The sequence below is a fragment of the Nerophis lumbriciformis genome, linkage group LG08 (assembly GCF_033978685.3).
Source record: "Nerophis lumbriciformis linkage group LG08, RoL_Nlum_v2.1, whole genome shotgun sequence".
NCBI lineage: Eukaryota > Metazoa > Chordata > Actinopteri > Syngnathiformes > Syngnathidae > Nerophis > Nerophis lumbriciformis.
Genome location: NC_084555.2, coordinates 10,974,859 through 10,987,636, shown reverse-complemented (window position 1 = coordinate 10,987,636; position 12,778 = coordinate 10,974,859). Strand labels below are relative to the sequence as shown.

Below are 12,778 nucleotides of genomic sequence, written 5' to 3'. Positions count from 1 at the left end.
CAGTTCCATTGGCAGCAAAACAGACCCAGAGGATAATACTACTACCACCATGCTTGACGGTAGGAATGGTGTTCCTGGGATTAAAGGCCTTCCCTTTTCTCCTCCAAACATATTGCTGGGTATTGTGGCCAAACAGCTCAATTTTTGTTTCATCTGACATCACATGGACAAAGATAAGACCTTCTGGAGGAAAGTTCTGTGGTCAGATGAAACAAAAATAATAATTTCACAAAAGAACCAAACTTCATGAATGTTTTTTGTGACCAAGTATATGCTCTAATCACTTTATCACAAAAATACAAGAGTTGTAGAAATGATTGCAAACTCAAGACAGCTATGCCATTATGTTCTTAACAAGTGCATGTAAACTTTTGACCACGACTGTAAGTGAAGTTGATAGGGATTGTACATGCTAGTTCAACTATGGCTCTCTCCGCCTTCATAACAGAGAGGTGTGCATGCTTTAACACGTTAGTTTGGCAGCCTTAGTTTATACATTATATACTGTGCATATTTTTACTCACTGCTCTAAAGCGTCAATGGTGTTTACATGTGCCATGATTTGATTGTGCAATACTGTATTCCTGCAATTTGACACTGTGGTTTTATTTTTGAGTTGTTCTGTTAATTTACATTATGCAAGGTGGCAGTTATCATTCATACTTTGTGGGAGGAGTGATTTAGGCTTTGTCCGTTGCGCGTGCTTTTGCAAGTGTGAAGTGGAATTTTGATTTAGTGAAATATTTTAGGTCTTTTTGTTGACAACTATGATTCAAGGTGGCATTTATCATTATAACTGGTGGGAAGAGTTATTTAATGTAGTGCTATGCTGTGTCCACATGCTCGTGCTTAATGTGTATAGTAGCTTTTGACTTTGTGTCATTGCAGCCATTTGCTAAAAGCAAAAATGTTTGTTTTATTCTTCATTAACGAACACTCACAACCCCATCTTGACAGAAAAAAACAGAAATTTAGAATGTTTTGCAAATGTATTAAAAAAGAAAAACTGGTAATAACACATGGTCATAAGTATTCAGACCATTTTCTCAGTATTGAGTAGAAACACCCTTTTGAGTTAGTACAGCCATTTCACACCAGGATCACCTTTGCCATTCTTACTTGCAGATCCTCTCCAGTTATGTCAGGCTGTATAGAAAACATTGGTGGACAGCCCTTATCCGGTCTCCCTTAGAGATGCTCAATTGGGTTTAAGTCAGGGTTCTGGCTGGGCCAGTTAAGAATGGTCACAGAGTTGTTCCAAAGCCACTCCTTTGTTATTTTAGCTGTGTGCTTAGGGTCATTGTCTTATTGGATAGACTTTTATTTATCCCACAATGGCGAACTTATGTTGTTGCAGTGCAGGTTTTTACACACCCTAACAGAAGTAAAGTGTAATGAAAATGAAAAAGATTTAATAAATACTACATATTGCTCACTAATATGTATTGATAGAATATTGCACACCACAAAAAAAAACGTCACAGTAATCACATAAGTGCGTTGTAAAGTCTTATGGCTGTGGATGTAACAGTCTAATGCTGAAGGAGCTACTTAGGGCCTCCAGTGTTGGGCATGAGGTGAGATAGATTAGACATTGAGGTTAAGCTTCGGCCCAGTCTGAGGTCCTGAGTACTCTGGAAGAAGATTTCTTCCAGGATATCTCTGTACTTGGCCGCATTCATCTTTCCCTCAATTGCAACCCGTTGTCCTGTACCTGCAGCTGAAAACACCCCCATAGCATGATGCTGCCACCAGGCAGGTGATGAGCAGTGCCTGGTTTTCTCCACACATACTGTTTAGAATTAGTACCAAAAAGTTCAATCTTGGTCTCATCAGACCAGAGAATCTTATTTTTCATAGTCTGGGAGTCATTCATTTGTTTTTTGGCAAACTTTATGCAGGCTTTCATATGTCTTGCACTAAGGAGAGGCTCCGTCAGGCCACTCTGCCATAAAGCCCTGACTGGTGGAGGGCTGCAGCTATAGTTGACTTTGTGGAACTTTCTTCCATCTCCCTACTGGATCTCTGGAGCTCAACCACAGTGATCTTTGAATTATTTACCTCGCTCACCAAGGCTCTTCTCCCACAATTGCTCAGTTTGACGGGACGGCCAGGTTTAGGAAGAGTTGTGGTTGTCCGAAAACTATTCCATTTAAGGATTATGGAGGCCACTGTGCTCTTAGAAACCTTGAGTGCTTCAGACGTTATTCTGTAACCCTGGCCAGATCTGTGCCTTGCCACAATTCTGTCTCTGAGCTCCTTGGGCAGTTCCTTCGACCTCATGCACTGAGAGCTGTCAGGTCTTATATAGCCAGGTGTGTGCCTTTCCTAATCAAATCCAGTCAGTTAATTAAACACGGCTGGACTCCGATGAAAAAGCAGAAACATCTCAAGGGGGATCAGAAGAAATGGACAGCATGTTGAAGTTAAATAAGAGTGTCACAGCAAAGGTTCTGAATACTTATGACCATGTGATATTTCAGTTTTTGTTTTTTAATAGATTTGCAAAAATGTCTACCTTTCTGTTTTTTAAGTGTCAAGATGGGGTGCTGAGTGTACATTATTGAGAAATAAAATGAACTTTTTAGATTTTAGCAAATGGCTGCAATGAAACAAAGAGTGAAACATGTAAAGGGTCTGAATACTTTCTGTACCCACTGTAGATTATTTGAAGAATTTCCACAAGGTGGCGTTTATCTTAAATAACCGTTGGAATTAATTAATTAGTGATATGTCGTATCTGTTGAACATGCTCATGCTAGAGAGAGTGTACAGTAGCTTTTGACTTTTTCTGGATTATTTTAAGTCTTTTTGTTCATCTCTATGATTAAAGGTAGTGTGTATCATTGTACCTGGTAGAAATAATTATTGAATTAGTTATACGCTGCATCTGTTGCGCATGTGCACATTCACAGAAAGTGTCCAGTGGCTTTTGACTTTGTGGAAGTTTCGTTTATGTCTATGATTCAGGGTGGTATTTATCAGGAAGTGCACTGATGCTTCAGACTTGTGGATTATTTTAAGTCTCTTTGTTTTTATCTATGATTCAATGGGGAGTTTATACTGTATTTTTCGGAGTATAAGCCGCTCCGGAGTATAAGACGCACCGGCCGAAAATGCATAATAAAGAAGGACAAAAACATATATAAGTCGCACTGGAGTATAAGTCGCATTATTTGGGGAAATGTATTTGATAAAACCCAACACCAAGAATAGACATTTGAAAGGCAATTTAAAATAAATAAAGAATAGTGAACAAACAGGATGAATAAGTGTACGTTATATGAGGCATAAATAACCAACTGAGAACGTGCCTGGTATGTTAACGTAACATATTATGGTAAGAGTCATTCAAATAACTATAACATATAGAACATGCTATACGTTTACCAAACAATCTGTCACTCCTAATCGCTAAATCCAATGAAATCTTATACGTCTAGTCTCTTACGTGAATGAGCTAAATAATATTATTTGATATTTTACGGTAATGTGTTAATAATTTCACACAAGTCACTCTTGAAAAAAACTGCGACTTATAGTCCAAAAATACAGTAATTTATAACCGGTGGGAAGAGGTATAGTTAAATTATTTAATTAGTTAGTGATATCTCATGTCTGTTGCACATGGGATTTTCAGTCGTGCTATGCTGGTGCTTGAGGAAGTGCACGGTGGCTTTTGACCTGTAGGTTATTTGGAGTTTTTTTTTTACTTCTATGATGCAAGATGCCAAATATTATTCAGAACCGGTGGGAAAATGTATTTATTTTACTGATATGTCGTAACTGTTGTGCATGTGCACATGCATGTAAGTGTACAGTGGTTTTTTAATTTATGGATTATTTTAAGTCTTTTTTTATGTCTATGATTCAAGGTGGTGTTTATCATTGTAGTACAACCGGTGGGAGGAGTGATTGAATTAGTGCTATGCCATGTATGTTGCGCATGTGTACTGTACATGCTCGTGCTTTAATAAGTGCACTGTGGCTTTTTGATTTATTCATTATTTTGGGTCTCTTAGTTTTTTTTCTATTTTGCAAGGTGGTGGTAATCATTCATTGGTGGGGGAAGCGATCGCAGAAATAATAGTATGCCACATGTATGTATGTGCTTATGCTTGCACAATTGTGGCAGGCCTTAGCCCACCTCTTGCATGCATTTTCATGTGCAGGTGGGACTAATGAATTGTCCAGTGAGCTATCAGTCAATGTTAAAATAAGTATGTTTATTCTAAAGAGAGTCGCAGAAATAGTGGAGGATGAGGAGCTGAACAATGCAAACGACGTTCTGCACAACACACTAAAAGTAGGTCGGACACAAGCACATGTCTCCTATCCAAGAAGTTCTGCATTGAATGTTGTGCTGCATGTTTTGTCCTCTTACAGGTTTTGCTGCCTTCCGACCCGGACGAGGCGGAAAAGATTATAACACCAGACACAGAAGAGGAGTTTAACACTGAAAATTTGGTACAGATACACACGTCACATTGTCAACGACTAAAGCCTATAACGCTCATGTCTCCACTCAAGGAGCCTGGGATCAACAAGATAACTTTGTCCTCGCCCAACTCTTCCAGAGAAATTCAGGCAAACAACTTGGAGCATCAGGATGATAAGGTATTAAAATGGGGATTTTTTTATTTTTTTTTAAATGTACAGTGTGTATTTCACGTCTGTTTTGCAGGAGGGTCCAAAAGACGCTTCATTAGATGCAGTAGCAACGAACCACCACCAGGGAGGCGTAATTAAAGATGTCACATCGTCATAATAAATATTTTTGATTGTGCTTCAATTAAACTGTGCTAATGAGCCACTTAATATCAATATAATATATTGGTTTTTTTTCTTTTTTTAAATTAAAATGTCAATAAAAGGTAAAGCAAACACAACAGGAAGTGCATTCAAAGCGGACAGTATGACTGAACAAGAAATTAAAAGTGTTGCATTTAATGTGTTTCCCGACATTTATTTTCATGTAGATATGGTCAATGACGTCATGATAGAGTCCATTTTTCAATCCACACGGATTACGCGGTTTTCTTTTGACATTGACTAAGAGGTAAAAGTTTCAAAATATGCGAAGTATTCCTTCAAACCCACACCGCATGTTTACAGCGACCTGTTCAAAGCTGCTCATCAGTATGTACGGTAGTCTCTGAAGGCCTATAAAATGATGGTGGTCACATGGTGGAGTCTCAAGGGCGCGTGAAAGTGCAAAGTTAACAGGCAAATACGTTTCTATAGGAGCTCCATAAATTGTGGGAGTGAACCCTGCGTGAACTTGCCTCCCTTCGCCTCTCTGGACGTGTCCGTCTCAGTTTGTTTAGTCGCAGAAATATTGTTACACATTGGGAGTCAGTCCATGAATGTTAATGACTTCAATAGACGCACCAGCACTGACCTCTATTTGACCAGGAAAGTTGCGTTTTAAAAAAGGAACCTTTTTTTATATTAGTTGAAAAGATGATTTCTTCATTCCTTATATTATTTTTAACTCTGTTTTTTGGGGTTCATTCAAAACTAGAGTGAGAAAATATATTTTCCAAAATGATATTCATGGAGCATTTCAGTGCTCAACATCATGTAATAAAACATGAAATAACATTTTAAAATAAATACATTCATAAACTAGAGGTGGGTAGAGTGAGTAGTCGAACATTTTACTCATGTAGGAGTACTGTTACTTTAGAGCAGGGGTGTCAAACTCATTTTAGATGGGGGGCCACATGGAGAAAAATCTACTCCCAAGTGGGAGTAGATTTGGTAAAATCATGGCACGATAACTTAAAAATAAAGACAATTTCAGATTGTTTTCTTTGTTTAAAAATAGACCAAACACTTTCTGAAAATGTACAAATCATAATGTTGTTGGGTTTTTTTTACACTTACATGTTGCGGTTAGTAGTATTCTATCTTTATTTGTCGTTATTTATACTTTCTGAATAAATGATGTGATAATGTTCATCAGTCAACTCATTGGTGTTCATTTTCAATCTCTCAAGATAAAAAAATAATATCAAAATCAAATTGCAGGATGTTATTTATGTAGTTTGCTCATTTTCCTCGACTGATGCACTAAAATCAAGTGGTTTATTTTATTTTTTTACATATGTAGCATCATCTACAAAGATACAAAGAATTGCTATTGTGACATCTAGTGGACACATTTAGAACAGCCGGTTCTTTTATTAAAAAATTTCGGCTCATTTTTATACTTAGCAAACTCATCCCACGGTCCGGATAAAACCTGTTCGCGTGTCTGAACAGGCCCGCGGGCCGTACGTTTGACACCCCTGCTTTAGAGTAATGTGACTCAAATAAAAGTAAAAAAAGTAACTATTGAGTGAAAAAACTAGTCATTTACTCAGTAACTTGTGAGTAACTTCTGGTTTATTTACGGTAGTAGCTATTTTTTTAATGGTACTTCCTCTACGACCGTAGTTAATGTGTGTGTGTGTGTGTGTGAGAGACCTACTAAAGCTTGTACTACAAAAGATGTATGTTTTACACTCACTTATGGCGTACTTATGTTAGCATATGGGCAGATAAAACTACAACTTAGTCACAACAGGCTTTCTCTAGTTGGAAATGTAATTCTTGAAATGTGAACATTTTTACTGATATGTTTTTTTTCCGTAGTTTGTAAGTAAACATTGAAGAGTAGTGTGGCCTTGCCAGAAATTAATATTTACGTTTTGAGTGGCCAGATCAGCGCTAATAGTGCAGTTGCATTTAAAAGTTGCCATCAGGACGGAGGCTGAGTGCCAGTGTCTTCTATGGAGCTTATGACACACAAAGTAATGCCAAACACGGTGAGGAACAGTCCAGCGACAGCCTCTGAAAAGAGACGTAAGAAGAAAAAATGAGGTTAAAGAAGAAAAAAAAAAGTGCTTCGGGTTTAGATTTGCGCTCTACTAAAAGCAATAAAACGAGACGAATGATGTTTGATGTTTTTTTTTTGTGGCAACACAAACTAATGCTTCAGGACTGGATGGACTCACGTTTGCCTCCAAAGTCTTCACCCAGTAACTTGCCAGTGAGCAGAGTACACAGTAAGGTTAGAGAGTTGGACACGGGCACAGCAAATGACAAGTCTGCATGAGCGGGACAAGAAAAAAAAACATAATAAAAATATATTTTGCAATTGCTTAAAAAATAAATACACGAACAAATCAATTTGATTCATTAATCATACACTTTTCCTGGTACACAAAATGTATAAATCATAATGTTGTTGGTATTTTTTTACACTTACATGTTGTGGTTAATAGTATTCTATTTTTATTTGTCGTTATTTATACTTTCTGAACATATGTGATAATGTTCATCAGTCAACTCATTGGTGTTAATTTTCAATCTATCAAGATAAAAAAAATATCAAAATCAAATTACAGGATGTTATTTATGTAGTTTGCTCATTTTCCTCAACTGGTGCACTAACATCATGTGGTTTATTTTGCTTTTTTTAACATATGTAGCATCTCTACAAAGATACAAAGAATTACTATTGCAACATCTGGTGGACATATTTAGAACAGCAGTTTTTTTTCATTCAAAATGTTTTGGCTCATTTTTATACTTTGCAAACTCATCCCGCAGGCCGGATAAAACCTGTTCACGGGCCTGATGCGAACAGCATCTGCTAAATATGTACAAAATTCTGTATAATAATTGACAATTATATGACTTTTTGAAATATTGTTAATAGATAAACACAAATAAAAAAAACGTTTTAAAATATAAATAAATAACGTTGCCCTAGTCCACTGATCCTATAAACACAAATAATTGTTTTTTTTTAATATAAATAAATAACATTGCCTTAGTCCACTGATACAAATATGCTGTTCTATTATATATTTTTTAGACTCAGCGACCTCTACTGCAACACATTTACAGTCACATAAATGTACATTAAATATTACATTTAAAGAAAATATATTTCTAAAATAAAAAAATAATTTGTCAATGAAATAAAATGATGACTTATCGAAAAGATTCAGGTTCAAAGAGCACATTTATGTGGAGTTTGCAAGGACAAGTAATAAACAAATGATACAGTAAATTCTTTAGTTTGTGTCAATTGGAAAAGTTTATATTGAGCCATATGAAGTCTGCCTAGCAAAAAGTGGCATTTAGGCTATGTCTACACTAAGTCGCTTAACCCCTTAAACGGATAATTATTTAGCCTAAGCCCCGTTTCAGCCACACTAAACCATCGTTTAGGGTTCCCCTCCTCAGACAAATTTTTACACGGGTAAGTGCGCCGTGTATTTCTTGAATCTCCGGCTCTTAGCTTTGTATGGATTCATTGATCGTTTACAAACTGAGTTGGGAGAGGAAGTGACGCCAGAAAGACCGCGCCCCACACAGGAAGTGACGTCAGAAAGAACGCGCCCCAGCCAGCTTCATAATAAAGCAGTTTCGTAACTCGGAGCTAACCAATGGAAATATGGAGGCGAGTCATCCAGACATGCCCGTGTTTCTCCTTCTTCTACATGTACAGACGCTTGTGGAAATCACACATGAATACCTTAAGAGAAAGCGATTGCAGCTATTTGGGATACAACACTTCTCAGACGGCAAGAGAACTTTTCAATGTCCGGGTCAGCTGTGATTCCTCTTACCGAAAATTTTTGTCCATTTGTCAAAAGAGAGACAACGATAATGCGGGCTCCCGTGGATGTGATAAAAAAGGTAGCATGTGCTTTGTATTAATTACCTGGCCGTCGCAGAAAACGACGAATGCATTTGGACTGGCAAAGCAGACTGTATCAGTTATTGTCCGCCATGTATGTCACGGACTCAACGTCTAGGTCCAGAGTATATAAAGTCACCAAAAACGAATGGACAATGAAGGAGTGAGGAGTGTCCTGACCAGATATCTAGATCCCGAGATTGATTGATGTAACATGTTCTTTATCACATTGTTTACGTGTCTAATAAAGATTTGATTAATGTATGATGTCTCAGGTGTGATTCACTACAATAGGGCCCCACAGCACACTGGATTCCAGTTACCGTATTTTTCGGATTATAAATCGCTCCGGAGTATAAGTCGCGCCGGCCGAAAATGCATAATAAAGAAGGAAAAAAACATATATAAGTCGCAATGGAGTATAAGTCGCATTTTTTGGGGAAATTTATTTGATAAAATCCAACACCAAGAATAGACATTTGAAAGGCAGTTTTAGAGCACCCATTTGTGAATGCGTTCCTCGAGCTGTGGCCACATAGCTTTTAGCCCGCGATTAGCTTTTTTAATTTTCTTCATTACAGTAAGAATAGCCTCCGCTTTTCGCCAGTCCCTTACAAGTTTCTCGCTTACACCAAACTTTCTTTCTGCTGCTCGATTGCCGTTTTCTGCTGCATATTTCACTACTTCCAGCTTGTAACCTGCAGTATATGATTTCCTTTTTCGGTGCCATTTTTGTTCAGCCCTTCTCAGTTTTTATAAGTTACCGCCAATGTTGAAATTATCAATTTTCATAGGTACGGAAGTAGTAGCAGGTAGCATCTTTTTTTTCCCACAACGCACTTCTGCCATGACCCGCCCCCGCCAAATTTTTATTGGTTGACGTGTGTGTGACGATTGCTGATACACGCCTAGTCTCTTACGTGAATGAGATAAATAATATTATTTGATATTTTACGGTAATGTGTTACCGTATTTTTCGGATTATAAATCGCAGTTTTTCTCATAGTTTGGCCGGGGGAGCGACTTATACTCAGGAGCGACTTATGTGTGAAACTATTAACACATTACCGTAAAATATCAAATAATATTATTTATCTCATTCACGTAAGAGACGAAGCAAATGTCCGCCGCAATCGTCACACAGGTCAACCAATAAGAATTCGGCGGGGGGCGGGTCATGGCAGAAGTGCATTGTGGGTCATGGGATGCTACCTGCTGCTACATCCGTAGCTATTAAAATGGATTATTTCAACATTGGCGGTAACTTATAAAAACTGAGAAGGGCTGAACTAAAATGGCACCGAAAAGGAAATCATATACTGCAGGTTACAAGCCGGACGTAGTGAAATATGCTGCAGAAAACGGCGATCGAGCAGCAGAAAGAAAGGGAGCGGCGCATACCAGGAGCGACGAGGAAGAAGATTTCATCGGATTTAGCGATCAGGAGTGACAGATTGTTTGGTAAACGTATAGCATGTTCTATATGTTATAGTTATTTGAATGACTCTTACCATAATATGTTACGTTAACATACCAGGCACCTTCTCAGTTGGTTATTTATGCCTCATATAGCGTACACTTATTCAGCCTGTTGTTCACTATTCTTTTTTTATTTTAGATTGCCTTTCAAATGTCTATTCTTGGTGTTGGATTTTATCAAATAAATTTCCCCCAAAAATGCGACTTATACTAGAGTGCGACGTATACCGTATTTTTCGGACTATAAGTCACAGTTTTTTTCATAGTTTGGCCGGGGGTACGACTTACTGTATACTCAGGAGCCACTTATGTGTGAAATTATTAACACATTACCGTAAAATATCAAATAATATTATTTAGCTCATTCACGTAAAAGACTAGACGTATAAGATTTAATCGAATTTAGCGACCAGGAGTGACAGATTGTTTGGTAAACGTATAGCATGTTCTATATGTTATAGTTATTTGAATGACTCTTACCATAATATGTTACGTTAACATACCAGGCACGTTCTCAGTTGGTTGTTTATGCCTCATATAACGTACACTTATTCAGCCTGTTGTTCACTATTCTTTATTTATTTTAAATTGCCTTTCAAATGTCTATTCTTGGTGTTGGGTTTTATCAAATAAATTTCCCCCCAAAATGCGACTTATACTTCAGTGCGACTTATATATGTTTTTTTCCTTCTTTGTTATGCATTTTCGGCCGGTGCGACTTACACTCCGAAAAATACGGTAGTTATTTGAATGACTCTTACCATAATATGTTACGTTAACATACCAGGCACGTTCTCAGTTGGTTATTTATGCCTCATATAGCGTACACTTATTCAGCCTGTTGTTCACTATTCCTTATTTATTTTAAATTGCCTTTCAAATGTCTATTCTTGGTGTTGGGTTTTATCAAATAAATTTCCCCCAAAAAATGCGACTTATACTCCAGTGCGACTTATATATGTTTTTTTCCTTCTTTGTTATGCATTTTCGGCCGGTGCGACTTATACTCCGAAAAATACGGTAGTTTTTTGAATGACTCTTACCATAATATGTTACGTTAACATACCAGGCACGTTCTCAGTTGGTTATTTATGCGTCATATAACGTACACTTATTCAGCCTGTTGTTCCCTATTCTTTATTTATTTTAAATTGCCTTTCAAATGTCTATTCTTGGTGTTGGGTTTTATCAAATAAATTTCCCCAAAAAATGCGACTTATACTTCAGTGCGACTTATATATGTTTTTTTCCTTCTTTGTTATGCATTTTCGGTCGGTGCGACTTATACTCCGGAGTGACTTATACTACGAAAAATACGGTATATGTTTTTTTCCTTCTTTATTATGCATTTTCGGCCGGCGCGACGTATACTCCGGAGCGATTTATAATCCGAAAAATACGGTAATAATTTCACACATAAATCGCGTATAAATCGCATCCCCGGCCAAACTATGAAAAAAAATGCGATTTATCATCCGAAAAATAGGGTAATTGAAATACCACAACACTGGATATTGTTCAGATAAGTTAAATTTAAGAACTTGCACACAAAGCAACACTGGAGGTGACTATGACGTATGCATTTTCCGCGCATGCGTATTGCGCAGAAGGACACACGGGGGTTAGGGGGTTTTAAACAGTGGTATTGTTGTGTGTGGACAAGGATAAGGTTAGGTGGGATTCACCCTGGATAACTTTATCCGGCTTTGTGGAAACGGGGCCTTAGTTAGCCTTGAATGCTACAGGAGTAATGGGAGTCTCACCTGTGGTGGAGAGTGTGTAATAGTAGACCAATGAGCCAGTCTGGTTCAGTACAAACGGGATTAAGTACTGAGGGAGGAGAGGAAATATATTTCAGATCATCACACAACATCAAGTGTGGAATATTTCGTGTTAAATGTTTACCTTGACGTTAAGGAAGAGGAATTTGACCTCAGCCAGGAACTGAGAGACTTTATTGGACTTGGAGACATGTTCGATACCTTCTGTGCCTCTCTTTAGAAATGGATTGGTGCAGCCCCACAACACGGACACCAGCAGGAGGTTCAACACCTCCACTGCAACACATTTACATTTAGTCACTTAAAAGTGGAAATAATGTCATTATATCCATTTTATCATTTCTATGTACACGTGACAGCTAACTTCCGGTGTGGCCAGTTGACTTCCGTAGCACGGAAGTTACAATGCTAGCTTTTGTTTAATGGTTTTATGAAACGAAAGATAATGTTAACACGCTTATTACTGGTTAACTACAATAGCCTCAACAGTAAACACGTAGAAGTGTGCTTATTTTTAGCGCTAAATGTAAAAAAAAAAAATGCCAGTTGGCTACTTACCCAGCGTCACCATCGTAACAAACTCCGGGACGGGCTGCGTTCAAGACAAAGACTGCTACTAAGTGTTTGCGAAACGTGTTTCAGAATCAGAATTCAGAATAGTTTTTTATTGCCATTGTTTGAGAACGGGTTCACAAGCTAGGATTTTTTCTTGGTGAAATCGTGCAACATATAACACAGAATAGGATTACACGTAGAAGTGTGCTTATTTTTTTTAGCGCTAAATGTAAAAAAAAGATGTCAGTTGGCTATACCCAGCGTA

At 37.7% G+C, this 12,778-nt stretch overlaps 2 protein-coding genes across 6 annotated transcripts in view; one reads left to right on the top strand and one right to left on the bottom strand.

The window, feature by feature from the left end:
* Window positions 1–4,954, top strand: part of dcdc2b (doublecortin domain containing 2B) — a 24,882-nt gene extending 19,928 nt beyond the window's left edge. For 2 of the 5 annotated variants that reach the window (XM_072913637.1, XM_072913636.1), the window contains exons 11-12: window positions 4,238–4,306; window positions 4,387–4,954. In XM_072913637.1, coding sequence (XP_072769738.1) covers window positions 4,238–4,306; window positions 4,387–4,749 — 432 coding nt within the window. In that variant the 3' untranslated portion in view covers window positions 4,750–4,954. The remainder of the gene's footprint in view (window positions 1–4,237; window positions 4,307–4,386) is intronic. The other 3 variants (XM_061968262.2, XM_072913638.1, XM_061968260.2) reach the window with 3 other exon arrangements.
* tmem234 (transmembrane protein 234) lies at window positions 4,910–12,778 on the bottom strand. The gene is made up of 5 exons (XM_061968263.2): window positions 12,517–12,778; window positions 12,083–12,234; window positions 11,941–12,007; window positions 7,002–7,094; window positions 4,910–6,837 (listed from the first exon to the last, which is right to left on the bottom strand). The coding sequence occupies exons 1-5, from the start codon at window positions 12,527–12,529 to the stop codon at window positions 6,746–6,748; spliced, it is 417 nt and encodes a 138-aa protein (XP_061824247.2). The 5' UTR covers window positions 12,530–12,778; the 3' UTR covers window positions 4,910–6,745.

Bases quoted from the DNA above. Each gene is read 5' to 3' on its own strand.
- tmem234 (XM_061968263.2), bottom strand. The intron at 12,008-12,082 runs GTAAACATTTAA...CTCCTCCCTCAG, and splicing joins TCCTCTTCCTTAACGTCAAG to TACTTAATCCCGTTTGTACT. The intron at 6,838-7,001 runs GTGAGTCCATCC...GTCTCTTTTCAG, and splicing joins TGAAGACTTTGGAGGCAAAC to AGGCTGTCGCTGGACTGTTC.